We start from the raw sequence: 19,966 nt of genomic DNA on the forward strand, positions 1-19,966 counted from the left end.
AGGATGTACAGGTGTTATGCATATAAATGCTATTGAAGTTTGGAAATACCAGCTTAGGAAACAATCAGATCAGCAATACTTAAAGGCTTTTTTTAAATGCCAAAAGGAAAAAGCATCAGTATCTGGGTTAACTTATTATAATATCGAGTACTATAACTAAGTTGAGGACTTTACTATGTGTTTAATTGTTCTTTTATAGACTATGCAGTAGAAGAGAGGCCTTCTCAGATCTCTGTCATGCAGCAACTGGAGGATGGTGGCCCTGACCCTCTTGTATTTGTTTTAAACGCTAATTTGCTGTCTATGGTAAAAATCGTAAATTGTAAGTTTTTGTTTGTTTGTTTTTTATTTAAATAAGGCTTGGGATATGAGGGGAAATTTTGTGTATATTACTACTAGGAACAGCAGCATTTTTATTTGGTAGTGCAGTCTAAGAAAGTGTGCATGGACTGAAAACTTTGCACTTAGCCGTATTAAGTTAAATTATATTTTTATTTCCAGTGCTTTGACATTGATACAGATAGTTTTCTTTAGAAAATATAAACTAGACTGATAAAGCCACCAATCAGTTTTGGAGACAGGTATCTCATGTCCAACTTGGTAGGGCAGAAAATTACATCACTTGTTCTTCCTTTGGTTGCTTAACTCATTTCCCTGTCATCCCATCCTGGGAAAAGTACATAAGATCCCATAGTAATATGCAAGTTCTGTGCCACTGCACATCTCTCATATCCTTTTCTGTACTGTGCAGGTGTGCATGTGTGTATCCATGTGCTGAAGGAGGGAGGAACAATGAGGAGGCATATAGATGGCCTCAGTTATATCTGCTGTGTAAAAAAAAAAAAAAAAAAAAAATTTGAAAAATTCAAAAGGGCAGTTTTGTAGGAAAATGATTTGGTTCTGTGAAGAGTTCATCCAATAAACTAAGATGTTGTTTATAAACCTTTCAGCATCTAGTTAAATAGCAGTACATTTATATGTATGTATTTGGATGAAAGACTTTATTCTAATAGCATAGCATCCTCAATGAATGAATTTTGAAGCCTAGAGTGTGCGTCATCATTAACATCCATGTGAAGAAGAACACAGTGATTGGGCGATCTGCCTCATTAGAAAGAGATGTCACTCTGAAACTTGCTTGGCTATCAGGGTTGTGATATGCACAGCCAACAGCCTGGCCTTTTCTTAGGTTCCTTAATTCCCATTTAAGTCCTGCCCTTTAATTTGCATACAGAAACTGTTAAAAGTCTGCTCTGTGGAGTTAATCCCAAAATTTGACTGGGAGCTATAATGTTCTGGCTGTTCCCTAGCCACAAACTAGGAACTGTTGAGCTGCTTTTGGCTTGGTTGTGCTTGTTTGCCAGATTTAGAGCCTAATGTGTCAGATATAAGAACCAAATATGCTGTAAAACTGATTATTGAACTGTCTTTCTGTAGTGAAATTTAGGCATATTTTGTGAAATTCTGATTTTCTGTTCTGATACAATTTTCCTTTCTGCAGATGTGAACAGGAAGTGCTGGTGTTTCACTACAAAAGGAATGCACGCGGTGGGGCAGTCAGAGATAGTCATTCTCTTGCAGTGTTTGCCTGATGAGAAATGTTTGCCCAAGGATATCTTTAACCATTTTGTGCAACTTTATCGGGATGCCTTAGCAGGTAGGAAAGCTATCTATTAAAAGTGATTTCAAAAGGAAGACTCTCCCTGTGACAATTTTGTGTTCAGCAGCCTTTGCTTATTGTCTGCCCTGGCATTTCTGCCAGGTCTTTGCCTAAGAAATTGAATAGAGATAACACACACCTTAACATATTTCTCTACTTTGTTTAGCAGTAAGCGTAGTAGGATACTTAGAAGAGCTCCTGGAACCAGTAATTGCATTGCTTCTAATAATTTGTCTGAAGATAGCTAAGTCTGGGTAGCTTTTTTCAAAGATAAGAAAGAATATTTTGAGCATCACTGTGGATAGAATGTTAAATGCCCCCAAACCAAGTAGCTTAGAAGTTTGATTCCTATAGTGTGTGTTTATTGCCACGCTATGGAGATACTATTTATATTGTAAAGTAGTACAGATTTTTATGTGTGTGTGTGTGTGCCTGGAATGAATTGTAAGGTATTGCAGAAATTGTCCCTGAATTTTGAATTTTAGTATCTGAATCACCAGACTGTATTATGTAACCTTTTGCACATCTTATATTTGAGGAGTAAATGGGCTTCCACTTTTAACTATTGTTAGACCTTAGAGTTCAAAAACTATTGCAAGTTAAGAAAAAAACAAGCGTTTGGTTCCACTGATTAGAAAATAAAACTAGTTTCCCAGAGGTTAAATTGCATTGAGTTAGGGTTATATACTGAAAATAACATTTTAAAGGCTTCTGCATGTCATTTGAAATGCCTTTGCAGTGACTGAATCCAATTCTTAACTGAAATAATGAAAAAGATCTTTGTCTCCTAAAATATCTTGATAAAACAAAGGTCATTTTGTCCAGAGAGGTTGCCAGGTTCGGAATGTACTATTATCACGTCATAATGGATTTCAAATACACGGAAAACAAATAACCTTCCAAACCTCACTTCATTTACAATGCTTTATTTTCTAATTATGGTGTTACTCAGAGGGAGATAGGTACAAAATGCTCTGTTTGTGTGTATGCATATATATTTTTATATATGCAAACACGTGTGTACACAGATATAAATGCAGCTAGGTGTGTATATTGCAATGGTGTTCTGTATAATTACACTACAGAAATACATAATTTATAACTTCTACATAATGTATTTGGAATTCTTTTTTTTAGTGCTCTCATGATAGTAATTTGATCTCTTACAATTGCAGTTGTGCAAAGAGCTGCTTGCTATTGTATGATTTTTAATCAGAAGCCAAACTTCACTGCTTAAGGATTACACACTATAATGTTGTTTTGATAGAGTTTGCTCTGTTTTGTGTTTCAGACATGCAGTAGAAATAGATACTCTATAGCAACTCAAGGTGTGTGTAATACCAAACAGCACTGAAACTTTCATAGATCAATGCACGTCAATAAATTCCTGTAGCATTTTGTAATGCACAATCTCAATATACATCCTCCTTTCCTCCTCTTATTTTTTTTCCCCAAGTCATGTGTGTTTGAGAGGGAGAAGTATATATTAACGCATTTGCAGCTCTGGCAATTGCAGTGTCATTCAGCCAGAGAGACAGGATATGGTGCTGTAGGGTTTCACTTTGGTGGCTGTAATCCCTTGGAAGCTGTTAGCAGTTTGAGTGGTGTTATAGACACATCCATGTTTCCAAGTTTGTTCATTTCAGAGGTATTGCACCTCTCTTCAAGTTTAGATGTTAGTTTAGAGTTTAGACATTTAGTGCAAATGAGAATTCCCACTAGAAATTAGGAACTATTTGAAACTGCCTCACAGTCTCATTTTTCATTATCTATTGGTTTAAATTTATTTTGCAATGAGGACACTAAAATAAATTCTGACGTTTCTTACTTATCTCCTCTAGTAAGTGTTTATTTAAAAACTGTCATAAAACAAAAAGACATATTATTTTTTATCGGAATGGAAACAAGACTTGCATACAGTGATACTGATTCTGTTTTGGAAAAGGTTTGGTTTTGCTGCTGCTTTGTTTAGAACCAGAATATATAGCGTTCCCTCCCCTTGTTTATTTCAGTAAAGTCCATATCCCTAGTGATTCCTTTTTTTCACGAGTCACACTTAGTTACTAGCTTTTCCTGCTCAATTTTGAATTCTGCATTCAAACCTGGAAGCACAAACTTGTGTGCACTCATGCCTCTCTCCAGATATTTCTGCTCTCCTCAGAGTCTATCTTGTTTCTGGAGAACGAGTCCTGTCCTCTGTGCACTCAGCCGTTTGCAGACCATGGTTCTGGCATGTGCAGGTAGCAGTAGCAGAGCCCAGGCCTCCGAGCTGCCAGCAGGAACGTTTGCAGTTTGCCCTTCAGATTCGTCTCCAGTTTCGGTGTGGATAAGATGTCAGTCGGGTGCAAAACCGCTCTGAATCTTCATTAGTTTTCTTCTTAGGGGAAGTGCTCAACCTCAAGCTGTAGTGTAATGTTAAGACTCCCTAATTGTAAAACAACTGAGAGAGTTTGAAAGAAAAATGGCATTTTTCACTATAGATTGTATGTATGTGAGCTATAATAAATTGTAAAGTTGTTAATTAAGGCAAGTATTAACTGCTGTTGTTACTCTTGTTCTGTTTTTCCTTTGGCACCTCCATCATCGAGCTCCCTGCTGTGTTGCCTTTCTTGTTTCGAAATTGAAAGCTAATGATTTCTGTTGTAGTTGTAGTAGTTGTACTGTTGTGGTAGTAATCCCATGATTATCCTTGTCTGTTGGCTATAAGCCTGGCAGGAGGTCTAGTGAATGGAAAAATGAGAACTTCTGTCCCTGTGAATGGGTATTTTGAAGCAGTTGGATGTGTTAATACAGAGCTGCCAGATACGCTTTAGTACATCAGCTTTGGTGGAATACAATAAATGCTACTGTTACTTTTGTAGGGAAAGCACAAGTATGGCAGCAGCTTGAAATGGCTTTGTGATCTCCATGGTTCTGGGGGTGTTCTACCCCAATCACGGCTTTGGGTATGTCTTACCCAGCCTGGTTTTATGTCAGCTGGTAGCTAAAACAGGTGAGAGCTATGGAGAAGTCCACATAGATATTCTGAACAGAGAACAGGTTAACTGAGTGAATAACACACCCCTGCAAGTGTGATATGGAAAGACGGATACAAAATCAAACATATAAGGGGGGAGAGTGATTGTTTGGAAGACTGACACAGTCTAGTCTGAGGAAGTTTTGGATGCTGGTAACTGCTGCTCACAATGATAGTAAGTGAAGCATCGTGTCTGTTGCTAATATGAGTAAGAGAATTTCAAATCAGTTGCTGATGTGTTTCAATACGAAGATGCTGAGTATGGTCAGAAGTTTGAATGTTGAGTTTTGTGTTGTTTTTTTTTTTTTTTTTCTGAATAATGGCATCTGCTACAGATGTGTTGTGTGATTAAGTTACATCCACAGTCATGTCTCCTCTGTGTCTCTTTGTGGACATTTGTGTGGTAGGGACTGGGTTTGTGCTGGTTTTCCAAAGGCTATGTGCTCATTTGCTCTTGAAGAAAATCCATCTGGCAAGATTGATCCCAGGTGATTGATCCTTGCATTTCTTGCTGCAGGTCTAGGATGTCTGAACTTTCAGGATGTTGGCGTGGTGTTCGGTACTTGGCAGGTCTTGGTTGTTACTGGTGACAGTGGAATGAGGCCAGGTAGATGCAGCTTCCTCTCTTCCAAGCAATATATATATACTTTCCCTGAGACTGGATGCTAGTACCAGCTTTTTGACCCGAGATTAACTGAATGGCATGGAGCATAGATCAGGAATTTAACTTCATCCGTTTCTGGTAAAAACACCCAAATGGCTTCATCACGTACTGAAGGCAGTGAACAAACACGGGAATATTTTTTTCTTCACCTTTCCTGGTATATACTATTTTATTTGAGCCCAGAAGGGATTGCCAAACTGATAAGCAAATGGCATTGTTCATCAGAGGAAGACACCTAAGTGAAGAATTCAATACGCAGTATGGATCATTACTGGAGATAGTCACATCAGTGGTTACAAGCATGTTTGTTTTTTTTAAAGGACTTTGTAGAGGTGCTTAAGATTTGAGGTCAAGGGTAACCTAGTATAACTGAGAAAGAGAATAAATACTGACCTTCTGCAGAGTTGCTTTAGCTGCATCATACACGTTTATGGCACTTCCAAATAATACGAATTGTCTGGTGTCAGGGGCTGGAACTTAGTATAAGGAAAGGCACCCTTCTGTTCACTCTGAGTTACTTTAGAAAGGAAGTTGTGATATTTTGTAAATGAAATTATATAGTTCTGAGAATGATGGCTTCCTTCTGATGGTTCTTCTGACAGCTACACTTTCTCTACAGGCTTCTGAAATACAGTTCTGCGCGTCTAATGTGTAACGGTGCAGTGGGCTGGGTTTGACCTTGTCAAGTTGCTAATAGCTGCTGTTTATTTAAGGTGGCGTTATGACACGTTTAAGTACTTTGTATCCACATAAATATAAAAGTGAATGGGAATTTACTGACAAATATGAGTATTTAGTAACTTACCAGTGGGACCTTGACTTAGAACCACCTTCAAAGACATGACAGGAAAGACTGTCAAACCCTGGACAGGTCAGAAATATTTTGTGGGAGAAACCCAGCTTTTTGACTTGCCTTTGCTGGTTGAAAAGGGTACGAGAGAGGTGCTTGGGAGAACACTCCCTTGGTTGTTCCCATGCTCTCTGCAAAGCAGGCTGTTGCACGTTCTTATAAATAATGACTTGCAGCACAACTGCATCGCCCCCATAGTTGGCCCTTTTAATAGTGGTAACGTATCAGAGCTCGTACTGCGAGCTGCTTGTGTCTGTAGGAATACCTCATTCTGCTGTGGCTTGGGGGGGCAAGGTGCTGAACAGCTCGTTGTAGGTTCCACTCTGAGGGGATTTTTCATAGTTCTCTTAGCTGAAAAGCTTCTCATTAAGGCAGCCCAAGCGTGTGAGTCTTGAAGTTCCATCTCCTGAAACGGAAAAAATAAGTAGTCGTCCCCTTCTGCTGCAGCACTTGGCATCAGTCACAAGTGGAAATGTCTGCTTGCTTTGTCATCCCAGTGGGCAGCACCTCGCCTCACACAAGTGGACGGAGCTCTACAGCTTCCCTCTGCCTGGCCTCTTTCACACAAAAAATAGTTCAGAAAAGGGTCCGGCGTTAAATTCAGTTCAGCATTTCATGCACTTCATACATTATGATCGCGTTGTTGGAATCAAGAACCTCACCAACTAATTTTACTCTCAGGCCTGTAGCTTCTGTTTGGCTAAGAACAGATGGGAAGGGAAAAAAGGAAATATAAATGAAGAGGAGATTATTGAGGGTAGGTGGGAACTGCTAAAGCAAATGAGTGGAGTTGAGATAGAAAGGTGCCAACAGCTATTTTAGATCAAAGAAAATCTTTTTCATGAACACGAATTGAGGCATTGGGTTGCACTCACTAGCATTAGCAATGTATTCACCGAGCAGGCTGTAGTGTCACAGCACAGGCCGACAGAAATCTGTCTGCACAGGGGCAGGAGCAGTGCTTCTCAGCAGCTGACAACGTCTGATGTAGCTCTGTTAGTCACGTTAATCCCTCAGGTTAACGAATGGCTATTTTACACCAGGTATGCTCAGCTGAGCATCACAGAAATTGTAACCACTGTAAGAGTTCTGGAATCTGGCCCAGGTTGATGGTGTCAGCTCTGGCTTGTGTCTATCTGTAAAACTAAAAAGTCAACTTCTCAGAATAGCAGCAAGCTATGAATGAGCCCGAGCCTGCCATGGGGTGCCTGCGCAGCCGAAGCCTGTTGCCCTTTACCAGAGAACTGAAGAGCTTTGTTTGTGCAGCACCTTGTGGGCACAACAACAACAACAACAAAGACAGCTTCAGCAAGGTGCCCAGGAATAGCTGTACTGCTCTCATGCCAGGACTGGCTTTGGGAGTGTTGCTGTGACTTGGGACTTTCACAGGGCATTCGTGTAAGGGACGGTCTTGAAAGGACTCATTGGTTAATTTTTCCTTTGCTGGCCAAAACTGCACATACTGTATTTATTTTACTGCATCTGTAAATGTCTTTATATGATTTTTAGGGTGTTTTGCAGTATAAAAATTGAGAAGGCTTTACTTAATGATCATTTTGTGTTACTGAGGATGTCATAGTTGCATTTCTGTGACATGTTTTTACTTAAGACCTAGTGTTTGTGTGTCAGTTTGTCTTAGCATGTTGGTGTCTAAGAGGGAGAAAGACTCCAGTTTCTGTGTCTAGTTGATGTGCATGTTGAAGAAGGGGGACAGCATTTCTTCCTTCTCTGCCATCCCTTCCTTTGTATTTTCTGAGTTCAGATACAAATGCCCCATTATGAGGTGGTGGGAAAAAAGAGTAGACACTGCTACTTAGCAGCCCCTCTGTCTGCAGGCTGTTCTGCTCATTATTTGCATGCTGTCGTTGTCATTTGATAAAAGGAATTACACTGTGGTTCTTTGCTCTGATGTTAAATGCTGCACTGGCTGCTATAATAATCTAATCAACTTTCAGATTTATTCAGCCATTCCAGCATAAACATTTTTGGAAATTAAGGGCATCAAAGAATAAGAATTAGAGTAAAAATTAGTGGTGTTTCTCCCCTGTGTCTGTCTCAGTTGCGTTTTACATAAAGTATACTAATTAAGCAAATACTCTTTTGTGTAGTTCTTAAAATGACCTATATCTTCAATATGACTGAGCAGGCACCCCAGTGGTTTGCCTAAATGAGAGGACAACCAGTGGGCATTAATCATTTGACCAGGTGCGCACCGCCTTTAATCACAGCTGGGTCTAAAAGTTGGGTTCAGTCATCAGCAGCTTCTGCAGTGGAAATCTCTTGAGTGCCTGGGAGGTGCTGAACACAGGCTTCCAGTGAGCTTCTGTAGTGCCAGGGGGAGGCTGCAGGCAGCAGTACTGGCCTGAGCTACCCTTCCTCTTCCTGGCTATCCCTGGGATGCACCATCCCCTCCATTTCACCTCCTTGACTGCTTGAAACATGCTCAAGACATGTCTCCCTCCCTGCTCATTCCCCATGCTCCACCTGTTATTTTTTAACTGAAATTAATTCACTGAATCATTTTTGCCAGCCATGAAGAAGTTGTCAGATCATGGCAACCTCAGTTCTCAGTCTGCTTTACCTCTTGAGCTACATATTGGTTACAAAATAAATTGTATGCTCCATTCCGAGACAACATGTGTGTCAAGGTACTGCTGTTTTCCTTGGAAAATGAGTAGGCATCGTACGTATTTTGGAATGTATTGCTTTATATGTGTGTGCAGCTGGATAGAAGGAGAAAAAAGGAGAGGTGGTGGGTTTGTGATTGTATGTACTGTCCTGGTAACGCTTGCAGGCATGGCTCAGCCAGGCAGGTGCAGAAAAGAAGCTGTTTGTGCACGTTCCTACAAATCTGACTTCCTACCAGTAACAGTCAGTGAGTATCTGTTATCACCAAAGGGGGATCAAGCAGTGATACCATAGCTTTGGTGGCTCTAGTCTAGAAGTTATTTCATAACAGGTGGCACAGTTTTTTCCAAAGGGGACCCGAGTTCCTGTCTGCAGCAAATCATTGCTTCTTGTGTTAGTGGTAGGCATTAATGCTTCAGGAAGCAAAGTGAGTTTAATGATTCTTTTTCTCGTGAAAAACTCTTTAAATTTTTGATGTAACTCTCGATCTAGTGATGTAATATGAGTATTTTTGTTCACAGGTAATGTTGTGGGCAACCTGGGACACTCCTTTTTCAGCCAGAGCTTTCTTGGAAGCAAAGAACACGGAGGGTTCTTGTACGTTGCAGCTACGTATCAGTCCCTGCAGGACCTGGTGCTCCCAACCCCACCCTACTTGTTTGGCATCCTCATTCAGAAGTGGGAGACGCCCTGGGCTAAAGTGTTCCCCATTCGGCTGATGTTGAGACTTGGAGCTGAATACAGACGTAAGTAACATGCGTTCTTTTGGCTGCAATTATTTCTGCAGAAGAATGCGTTCTGATTTAGAGCACACACACCCAGCCCTAAATTGTTACCTACCAAAGTCACGTGAGCTTAAACGGGCAAGTAAAAATTGTTGTTGGTGGTGTTTCATACCCAGATTGCATCCAGCTAATAGCACAGCAGTCCTGAGGTCTTGATAAGACCTACGGCTTTTTTACAGCTGTGAGAGTTGATCAGTGAGTGAGCTTTTCATGGAGACAAATCCAGTTTGGAGTAATTGCTTGTCTTTCACTTGGTGACCTGAAATAGGGTAATGTGGAGAACAAGTCTGATTTAGTTGGTGTGGTTAGGACAAATGAGAGCCTTTGAGATGTTAGGTTCTTTCCATGCTGAAATGGAAGTGTGTTTGCTTTTAGGTTTGTAAAACCATGCTCGTTGTTCTGAGAACAACAATATTTATGTGGGGGCAACTGATGTGGCAATTTGTTAGGAAAATTCTGTTGCAAATAATAAAAATTAAGGTGGAGAGAGTGTTTCAGCTAATTAAAATCTTAGCAGCTAGCATGGAATTAGCATTAAGTTATGATAAAATCTTTTTCAAAAGACACTGTCCATCACTGGAGCAAAGAGATTACTGGAAGTCTGTCCACCATGATGGGCCAAAAATTTGCTGTCCTGCTCATCTGCTGCTTTAATTGGCACGTCTTGTAAATCTGAATTCCTGTGTCGTTGTTAATGTTTTTTCACATGCACTTAACAATATTTCCATAAATTTAACAAAGGAAAATTTAGAATATGTCCTACATTCCTTTTTTAAATGTAACTTGTGATGTGTAGGGAAAGCTGTTTGGGAATTTTCATAAAATAAAATGTTATTGGAAGGGAAAAAGGAAATCTTCAAGTCTTCCTTTCTGAGGATGAGGAATGTAGATTAAACTTGTCCAAACGAACATTAGTGTTAAAGGTGTGTATGTTTTTGTGTGCATCCGTGAGGTTTTTAAGTAGTGTATTTATTCCCATCAGCATTTAGAAAAACAAACAAAGATGCTCATATTTTGGTTGTGACATCTGTTTTTTGGCTGTGACATCTGTTTTTGAGCACAGAAATAAATGTTCTGATACTCACAGGCAGAAGTGCCTGCTCTGGGTTTAATGGGAAGCTGGGGTTTGAGTTGCTTCTATAGCTTCTGTAGGGTTGGATTTGGGTATATTCACTTGTCCTGTGGTGCAGATCACTTCTTCAGTCCCCTCCAGGTAAGGGCTGCATTTGTGTCCCAGGTTTCCTTGGGTACATCCTTTTTGCTGGTGGAATTTGTCAGATTTCTGCCACCTGTCCAATTCTGTTGGATGTGCAGCAGATGAGTTGCAGGAGTCACGCTGGGTTGCTAGATAGCCAGAAAATGGCTGCTGAGCATCTGCAGATCAACCATACAGCTCGAAGGCAGGGATTGCAGTGTGTCTGGGATGGAGCTGAGCTGCTGTACGCAGCCGGGGTGGCAGACACAGGAAATTCAGCACCTCTTGGTGCATCAGGACACAGTGCCTGAGCTGGTCAGCTGCACAGTGCGTGTGTAGGAGCTGTGATACTTTCCAGATGCCGCATCAGTGTGCAGAAGCTGGTGCTCGTTTCCATATGGAAATCCTGATGATTTAATTCCAACTGCTGAGCTTTTGCAGCCCCTTCTGACTGCAGTGGGAACTATGAAGATGTATGGCAGTTTGGAAAATCGGGCTGGGTGGTTGCCTGAGCATAGTTTAGGAACCTTCCTTCAAATACGCGTTTAGAAGACCTTGGCGTTACATATTACTGTGTGAGTCATGTTTCAAGCTCTGTTAGGGCTTCTGCTGCAACATAGTGTAATGTAGCCATATCCATACGCTACACGAGGAATTGCATCAGAGGTGTGTTACAGGTATGGTCAAGTCAGCCAAGGAATGCAGGTATTCTGCATTGTTGACATACTGTAAATGTCCTTTTAATTCAGTTTTACATACTCCTGTAGAGAATTTGCCACATTCATATGAAATTATGAAAACAGAACATGAAATCATCTCAATATGGTTACTTGAATGTAATATGTCAGCAACGGAAACTAAAGGCTTAGGATGCTACGGTGGAGAGTGGCATGACGGTCATAAAAAAGGGAGAAGATGTTTCTAAGAAGTATTTTGAAAAAGGTATTCAGAAAGGCCATCTTTGCAATCAGGGTCCAGATCATGAGGTTCAGTCTTGCAGCGTGGCACTTAGAAGCTTTCCATGTAATTGTTCTTACCGCTTCTAGTGTGGTGGGCAAGGAGCCATGACCTGTGTGAGGTGCGTTATGATGTTACACCCTTCTTCTCTTTAGCATTTTAAACTCTGGCCTTCTTTCCAATCTCGTCTTTTGCTGCTGCTTGCCACGTTCAAGTGAGGAGCTTGTATTTGAGTCTGTTTTTTGCAGAATCTCGGTATGCAAAGTTGAATTTGACTTTTTCTGTTTTATTTTATCCTAGTTTATCCATGCCCACTTTTTAGTGTCAGATTTCGTAAGCCTTTGTTTGGAGAGACTGGACATACGATTATGAACCTTCTTGCAGTAAGTGCTGAGACTCAGTTTGTACGTTCCATCGGTGTGCATGGTCATGTGGGGAGAACTGGACTCCTGTTGCATGTAGTAGCTGGCATGCTTAAAAGGTGATGAGAGGAGGTAGTGGGCATTTGGGTGAATTGCCTGCTGTTGCTGGTATTGGACTTTAGATTTTGACAGCAGGTGAATTGTAAAAAGGTTCCCTAAACACCCCAAACCTGGCGACCTGAGAATGTTTGGATCTGGAAATAAGTGCAACAGTTGCTCTGCTTCCTTCCTCACAAGTGCTAGGTCATCACAGTGTTTAGTCACAGCTCTCTGCTGTACAGAGCTTCAGCTGAAGTGAACTTATCAGCTCTTCCTACTTCGCTAATATTTTCCATATAGAAAATTCTCTTGGATGCATGACCTAATCTCAGTGCTAGAAAAAAAACTAATAATGCTGTCCAGTAATGTAACAGAACACAGAGAACAAATTTCCTTGTATTCAGTGCTGGAGAACGTTAATTTTGATGTAAGAAAATCAGTGAAATGACTAACGGGCACAATGATGGTTTTTCATCTGTGTACTTTGATTCTGTAGGTTACAAGCTGGGACGTTTCCCTCCCTCCCTGCTTTTCAAGACACTGATGATAATTATTTTAATGAGCTAACTGTTGGCCATTAGGAAAGTTATGAAACCTACAGTGTTAATTACGATCATCATGCCTAACTTTTAAAAACTTGTTTTAATTACCAGGACTTCAGAAATTACCAGTACACGCTGCCTGTGGTCCAAGGTTTAGTGGTTGACATGGAAGTCAGAAAAACCAGCATCAAAATTCCCAGCAACAGATACAATGAGGTAACGCTTAAAAGAAATATATTTATTTACAGTTTCTTTGTGGTTGGAGGACCTGAGATCTAAAGAAATTTTATTCTCTTCACTACCACTGGGGAAAACTGCCTCAAACTCAGACGATAAATGCATGATGCACACACTTTTTTGAGAGCAAGTGATGGTGGCTCCACAGGAAAAATGCAATTCGGTTTAGTGTTAATAAGGCAGGAGAGATGATTTCTTTTTTCCTTTAGGCTTTTTAATTGTTTACATATAAAGTGTAATTGTAAAGAGTAGAAAATATTAGAGGATTGCAAATACCATTTTGATTTGAGCAAGTTGACAAATTTTACACTTGAGGTAAACTCGGAGGAAAAAGTGCATTAACTTTTCTCATCTATGTTGTGTGTGCATACTTGCAGCATTTATTCATATTTGTTAGATTGCTGTATGTAAAATCTCTCTCTGCATCTAAATGCTATACTTGATTTCTAGTCTGAGAAAATCAATCAGTTTCTTCAGGATTTAGTGCTGTTGAGAAAGCTGAGTGACAGAATATTTGAACAATAATGACAGAAGGCAATGGAGAGGATGATTAATTTTGTGGTCTGTCTGAACAGGAGGGGGTAAATGTGGTATTTTGAAACCAATCAGAAGTCGGAACAAGAGCAAAGCTCCTGGGCAAAATGGTATTTTTAAAAGCTCTTGTAGTATCAGAGCAGAATACAGCTTTATCACATCAGGAAATTTCCCTGCAAGAAGCATTTGAGTAAACTCATATTAAAAATGGTTTTATGGAAATTTAAAAAGAGGAAACTGATGAAGCAAGAAAATAAAGGTTCTGTTAAAGGGTGTATTAATTCTTGATGCTGAAAATGGAGAAGGTCAGTAAAGTTTGCATGCATTAGATATGTGTTCGCACATCATGGTTTCGGCTGGGATAGAGTTAATTTTCTTCTTAGTGGCTGGTATGGTGCTGTGCTTTGGATTTAGGATGAAAATAATGCTGATAACACAATGATGTTGTAGTTATTGCAGAGCGGTGAGTAGAACAACCGCACACAAGCTGCAGTTCAGCAAGTGTTAGTTGTGCCTGATGTTTACAAGAGCATTAGCATCAGCCCTGTATTAGATGTTGCACTAGGCTGGACTCCAAGAAAATTCCTGTGTTATGCAGCATAGCAAAACCATCGTGCTTGGGTTCTCTTTCCAATGTGAAGTGAGGACTCAGCTTTTTAAAAGGAGAAAGTGTTATTTATTTAGCACTATTGCCTGCAATCCAGTTGAAAGGTTGAATTGCTAGAGATTTTTCATCCGAGTGTAGTTGGAATTAAGCTGGATTAAGCCACCAGACCTTTACTTTTTCCCCCAAGTAAAGCAATATTTAATTAGGACAGTGTCACTCAAACTGTCTTGAAAGTGAAAAACTCATTTTAAATCTATTGCATGCATTAAATGGGGAGAATTCAGACTGCAATTAACAGATTAAATATTAATCTCTAGTTTTTCTATTAAATACATAGGTTTTTCTTCAAAATTATTTTAGTTTTCTGCAACTTCTAGTGATGCTCAGTTGCCTGTCTGAAACTATTTAGTCCCTCAGGAAAGATGACTGTCCTTTTTTAATGAGTTGCCTTGTTACTAAATACAGTTGCCATGTCCAATTGTTTCTCGTTATGCTAAAAGCAGCTGCTGGACTCCATAAAGATGGCTGCTGTCGAGCTAAAATCTTGTTTCTGGAGCATGACATGATAAACTAGATAATGAAATACGCTGCTGTCTGATGCAAAATCTTAATTAAGTTTCCTCCCCAAACATTACACCTGTGCACATTTGTCAATAGTGAGCATCAACTAATGTTTCTGACACTGTAATTAAGGTTTTATGTTAGACTGAGGAAGATAAATGTGTTGTGTGTAGCGTGCGTGCTCTCAGCTACAGAAAGCAGAGGATAGGAGTCTGAGCGCTGTTCAGAGATGTCAGCATTTTCCTTCTCTGCAGGGTTTTCACTGCGAGAGATGTAACTTAATTAGCCTTTTTTTTTTCCTTTAAGCAAGTATATAATTTTTGGTTTTGAAACAAATTCCAGAGATAGGTGACTCCGTCAGTTTTCATTTAAGATCTAAAATCTCATAGTCTAAGGCTACATGAAGAGAGAAGAAAATGAAAGAAGCTGTTGTGTTTTTTACAATAGCTAGAGAAAGCAGCTTTTGCAACCTGTAGGTCAGCTGTCCTTCGTACCAGTTATCTTAATTACATGAAAGGTGACACTTGAAAGCATCTAGATGATATAAGACCTGAACCCTCTTTTCAAAAGCAGTTTATGGTTCTAAGTGCTTAAGTCTGTCCAGCACAGGACTATGAGCACTCCTGAGACTCTTTGTCTGATTAAACTGTTCCAAGAGTCACCCCTTTATGGTATTGCTCGACAAACATGGTAAAAATGGTAAACCTTTTTGTTTGCAGATGATGAAAGCCATGAACAAATCCAACGAGCATGTTCTAGCAGGGGGAGCGTGCTTCAATGAGAAAGCAGACTCGCATCTGGTGTGTGTTCAGAACGATGACGGGAATTACCAGACACAGGCCATCAGCATCCATAATCAGCCGAGGAAGGGTGAGGACAGGGTTCACGAGGAGGCTGTTCCCTCACGGTGCTCTGCATGACTTCTCTCTTGCCATTCTTCTTAGGCCATTACAGCTTGTGGCTTTGTGAACCTGGCAGGGTTGGTTTGTCTGTATTTCACTGTTTCTGCTAGAGGTTCAGATAAAATAATTGTGACTACTGGCATTCCTAAATGGGCAGCTTTGTGAGTTAGATGTGCAACACAAGGGATAGCACTGTGTTGCTCTGTCTGCTCTTTGCTGCCTCAGTGCTTTATTCCCCTTGCAGAATCCATGATCTCAGGTGTCAAGGGGCACGCTATGCCATTTGTGTCCTGTGTACAGTCCACATCACACTTCCTTGATCAGCAGTGCTGTTCTGAATTTGTCCGAGAGGTGTGCTGGCAGCTCCGTAGATCCAGCAGACATAAAATAAAGCCCCGAACAGCTTGCTCCCTTGTAAATACGGTAATGCTGCTTGCACAATGCGGCTTAGGACATGCGGTGCTCCAGAGGTCGCAGTGCTGTAACTGGCTGAGGCAACACCTCGACATGAATAGCGAGAGCAGCTTTTGGCATTGTTGGAGCCTGGAGGTGGGGCTGGGGATGCCTGTGCTCTACCTATATAATACTGTCAAAGGAGGAAGATGAGGTTTAGTGGGAGGAAAAGGTGGATAGGAATAACCAACAGCAGCAGCTTTTTAACAGTGCGTCTTCAAGAAACTCCTTGTGTTCACCTCAGTTAGACCATCTAATTTCCAGGCTTTATGCTTGTTACACTAGGCTGAAACGATGCAGCAGCAGTGTTATGAGAATGTCAATGCTGGGGTTTGGGGGAAAATTTCTGACATTTATGCTATCTCCAAATGAGAACAAACAAGACAGAGAATGGCTTTTGTTTGGCAAGCACCCCCATATCCAGGCAGTATTCTGGCATGGGGCGTCCCTCAGGGCTGGTAGTCTTACCTGCGTTCTGCTTGTTTTACATATGGGATGAGCAGAGGGATTTCCAGCACGTATTTCATGATGCTCAGTGATCATTTAAGAGAATCTTATTTTAAATCAGCTGGCTTTGAGCTGTAGTCTTTCCAGGGGGTTGGTGTTACAGTGGGATCCATAGGCAGCTCACGCACAGTCTTTGCCAGCTGTGTGAGAACTTCTAGAGGTGAATTATGTAATTGGTTATCCTAAATTAATAGTCTGAAACTGAGAGGCATTTGTGGGGAGAGGGAGTCACAAAACATGAACATTTATTAAGGCTGACAGAACTACTGTCCAGTTTAGAAAATAACTGGATGATTTGCCTTTCCATATCCAAGTGTGTAACGTGTCATAGTCGTGTAATTCTGAGCAGCATTTGTTCTGATTTAGATTAATTGCCTCTCTGGATGATAGAGCTGTGATGCCTGATTCTCGTATGAGGCATTGTTTTGATGAAAGCCTCACTAAATCACTCCTGTTGTTGTTGTTGCAGTGACTGGTGCCAGCTTCTTTGTGTTCAGTGGAGCTTTAAAATCCTCTTCAGGCTACCTTGCCAAATCCAGTATAGTAGAAGGTAAGAACTGAGCTGCTTGCTGCAAGCCCGCTGCTTCCCCTCTACCACTGCTCAGCTCTGTAGTTATCAGGGCTCTGCTGTTACGCCTTGGGCATTTGAGTCATGCTGCTGCTTCAGCTTTATCTTACTTTTTAGTCCAGAAAACTGCTTCCTTTAATGAGGGGGAACTTACCCAGATGCACTAGGACAGGGGCACAAGAAAACAAGGGTAAAATATGAAATACCTGGCTTGTGATTGTGGTATCAGTGTACTGGTTTGGGCTGAATGAGGAAATTGTGAGCCTGAGAAATACGGAATGTGTAATCCAGAGACCGGGAGAGGAAGCCCCACTAAACTTACTGTGTTCCCTAATAGCTCTGCATTATGTAAGGTTATGAATGTGCATTTATATGTTACTATGTGATGCGATGAGAACAAGAAAAGTCAGGATTATTGTTCTGGTGCCTCTTGGTCTTGTTCACCTTTGTTACGTGTCACGTGACAGAAATAAATCATGACCATACACCAGACAGAAAGCTGCCACTGCTTGTTAGCCGAGCTACCTAACTTTGTGGTCTAAACTTGCAACAGTTGCGATGCTGCAAGCCAGGAGGGTTTTAAGCACGTTCCTTACAGCTTGTGAGTGAGGTATGCAAGGAGCCCACACATGCAGTTGTTAGCTCAGCTCCACTGACAAGCAGGAACTCCTTAAAACCGCACCAACTCGAGAGCTTGTAGCTAGGTGAGCGTATAGTTCATGGGCGAGCAGTCAGGGCTGCAGAGCAACACTGTGAACAGAAGTCAGTGTCTGTGGGTTATTAGACCACTCTGTGTCTGAATTGGCGGTTTAGTTCAAGATAGAGGTACAAGTGGATTCAGACAAGGAGTCTACATCGGGAAACTCTATCATTCCTAAATTATTGCTAATTTAGGCTGACCCAATCCAAATTCTGTATCTTTTGCCACTGTCAGGTAAGCATGGACTTCACAAAAACTGTCAGTGCTGGAGTGCTGCCTCCAGTGCCAACAGGGGTGGTATCTGAATGGAAGCAGTCGCATGTGGTTTCTGAGCATTACTTGGAGCAGGTGGCAGTTTTGGGGCAAACAAATGTGGCTGTTTGTAGAGCTGACTTTACCTGATAAATGGTCTTCATGTTTTATCCTTGTTTTCCCTAGTCAGCGCCCATCAGTGCTGCATGTTTTAGGGATCTGAGTTCAGAAATGGGCTTGCATAGTGTTAAAAGAGATTTTTTTAACTTTTCTGTTGCTCGTAAGAGGAAGGATGCTTTATTTTTTTTTTTTATAGGGTCTGTTCATTGTGGCTTATCTTGGCTTATGAGGATTTTTTGGTTCTCTAGATGGAGTGATGGTCCAGATAACTGCTGAGAACATGGACTCTTTGAGGCAGGCCTTGAGAGAGATGAAAGACTTCACCATCACTTGTGGCAAAGTAGATGCTGAAGATCCTCAGGAACACGTTCACATTCAGTGGGTAGAAGATGATAAAAACTTTAGTAAGGGGTAAGCAGAGAAGCAATTGCTCAACATGTTTGACTGTATTTGTTTAAAACTTTAATTGCTCTTATAAGGTGCATGGGCCCTCAAATCAATAGGAATTACAAGCTTATGGCTCTGTTTTGAGTGACAAGGTGCAATTAATGAGAACAGAACTGAGACAGTAAAGCTTTGGGGCAACCATTTAAAAAGCTGTCAATGGTATGGATTCTTTTGCCATTGCTAATATCCAGTTACTGGAAACCACTAATCTGCCCCCAACACTCAGTGCCGAACCCTGTGTATTATGGTCACATTGCACTCTTGGTGCTTAGTTTGCATTAAGTAGTGCTGGAAGGAAAACTGCTGAACACAACAGCACATTTCCTACTACCTTGGTAGTTCAGCCAAGAGAAAAGCCTGTATTGCAACTTAAGTGCTTATGGTGGTAAAGTGCTGTTGTGACGGGTACAGGCGTTAAGGAGTCATCAGTCATCATTATGAAGATTCAGGGCTCGCATCATCGGCACAACTAGCAGGGGTATTCGAGATCACTGGTTTTGGCACCCTGAGAGAAACCTTTGTTCGGGGACTTCTCTTCTGAGGCTAGTTTTGGTCTGTGCCCTGTTAAGCTGATGCGGCAAGTTGCTGTGCAGCAGTAGTTCAAACTGCAGAGCGCTGCAGTTATGACAATAACCTGCAGCAATCCTGTTGGGCTTTGGTGTACCAGAGGCACTGCTTTTTGATCTGTGACATACTTCTCCTTTGCAGTGTTCTCTGTTCAACTTGTATCTTCTGTTAAGTAGGAACTTACCACTTTCCCTCCCCTCTGCAGTGTTGTAAGCCCTATTGATGGCAAATCAATGGAGTCTATAACAAGCGTGAAGATATTCCACGGCTCGGAGTACAAGGCAAATGGAAAGGTCATTCGGTGGACAGAGGTAAGTCAGTCAAATTGCGCTGCAAGTAAACTGACACTTAGCATTTTGGGACCACAACACAACTGTTTAAATAGCTATTGTTTGAAAGATGTTTTGTTTGTTTTCCCTAAGGTGGCTTGTCTTCAGAGGCTTTTACTTGTTTTCCCTGAGAATCTCCTCAAGTCTTCTTTCATAAAAAGTTTAAATGGCATCTCAGTAACATTATTTTCGAGAAAATTTCAAATGTTGTGTCTTAATTCTTTCCTTAAGGTGTTCTTCCTGGAAAATGATGAGCAACATAATGGTCTGAGTGACCCAGCTGATCACAGCAGATTGACTGAAAACGTGGCAAAAGCTTTCTGCTTAGCTCTCTGTCCTCATCTTAAACTCTTAAAAGAAGACGGAATGACTAAGCTTGGGCTGCGTGTTACTCTCGACTCGGATCAAGTAAGTCTTGAATAGT

The 19,966-nt window shown here is 41.0% G+C and overlaps 1 protein-coding gene across 5 annotated transcripts in view; it reads left to right on the forward strand.

Moving 5' to 3' along the window:
• ZFYVE9 (zinc finger FYVE-type containing 9) overlaps positions 1-19,966 on the forward strand; it is a 78,735-nt gene that overhangs the window by 55,467 nt on the left and 3,302 nt on the right. For all 5 annotated transcript variants that reach the window (XM_067001573.1, XM_048061911.2, XM_048061912.2 and 2 more), the window contains 10 exons: positions 200-322; positions 1,502-1,657; positions 9,340-9,564; positions 12,056-12,138; positions 12,870-12,974; positions 15,417-15,567; positions 17,029-17,109; positions 18,448-18,610; positions 19,419-19,524; positions 19,774-19,950. In XM_067001573.1, the coding sequence (XP_066857674.1) occupies positions 200-322; positions 1,502-1,657; positions 9,340-9,564; positions 12,056-12,138; positions 12,870-12,974; positions 15,417-15,567; positions 17,029-17,109; positions 18,448-18,610; positions 19,419-19,524; positions 19,774-19,950 (1,370 nt within the window). The remainder of the gene's footprint in view (positions 1-199; positions 323-1,501; positions 1,658-9,339; positions 9,565-12,055; positions 12,139-12,869; positions 12,975-15,416; positions 15,568-17,028; positions 17,110-18,447; positions 18,611-19,418; positions 19,525-19,773; positions 19,951-19,966) is intronic.

This window comes from Anser cygnoides, chromosome 8 (assembly GCF_040182565.1).
Source record: "Anser cygnoides isolate HZ-2024a breed goose chromosome 8, Taihu_goose_T2T_genome, whole genome shotgun sequence".
In the NCBI taxonomy this organism is placed as follows: Eukaryota; Metazoa; Chordata; class Aves; order Anseriformes; family Anatidae; genus Anser; species Anser cygnoides.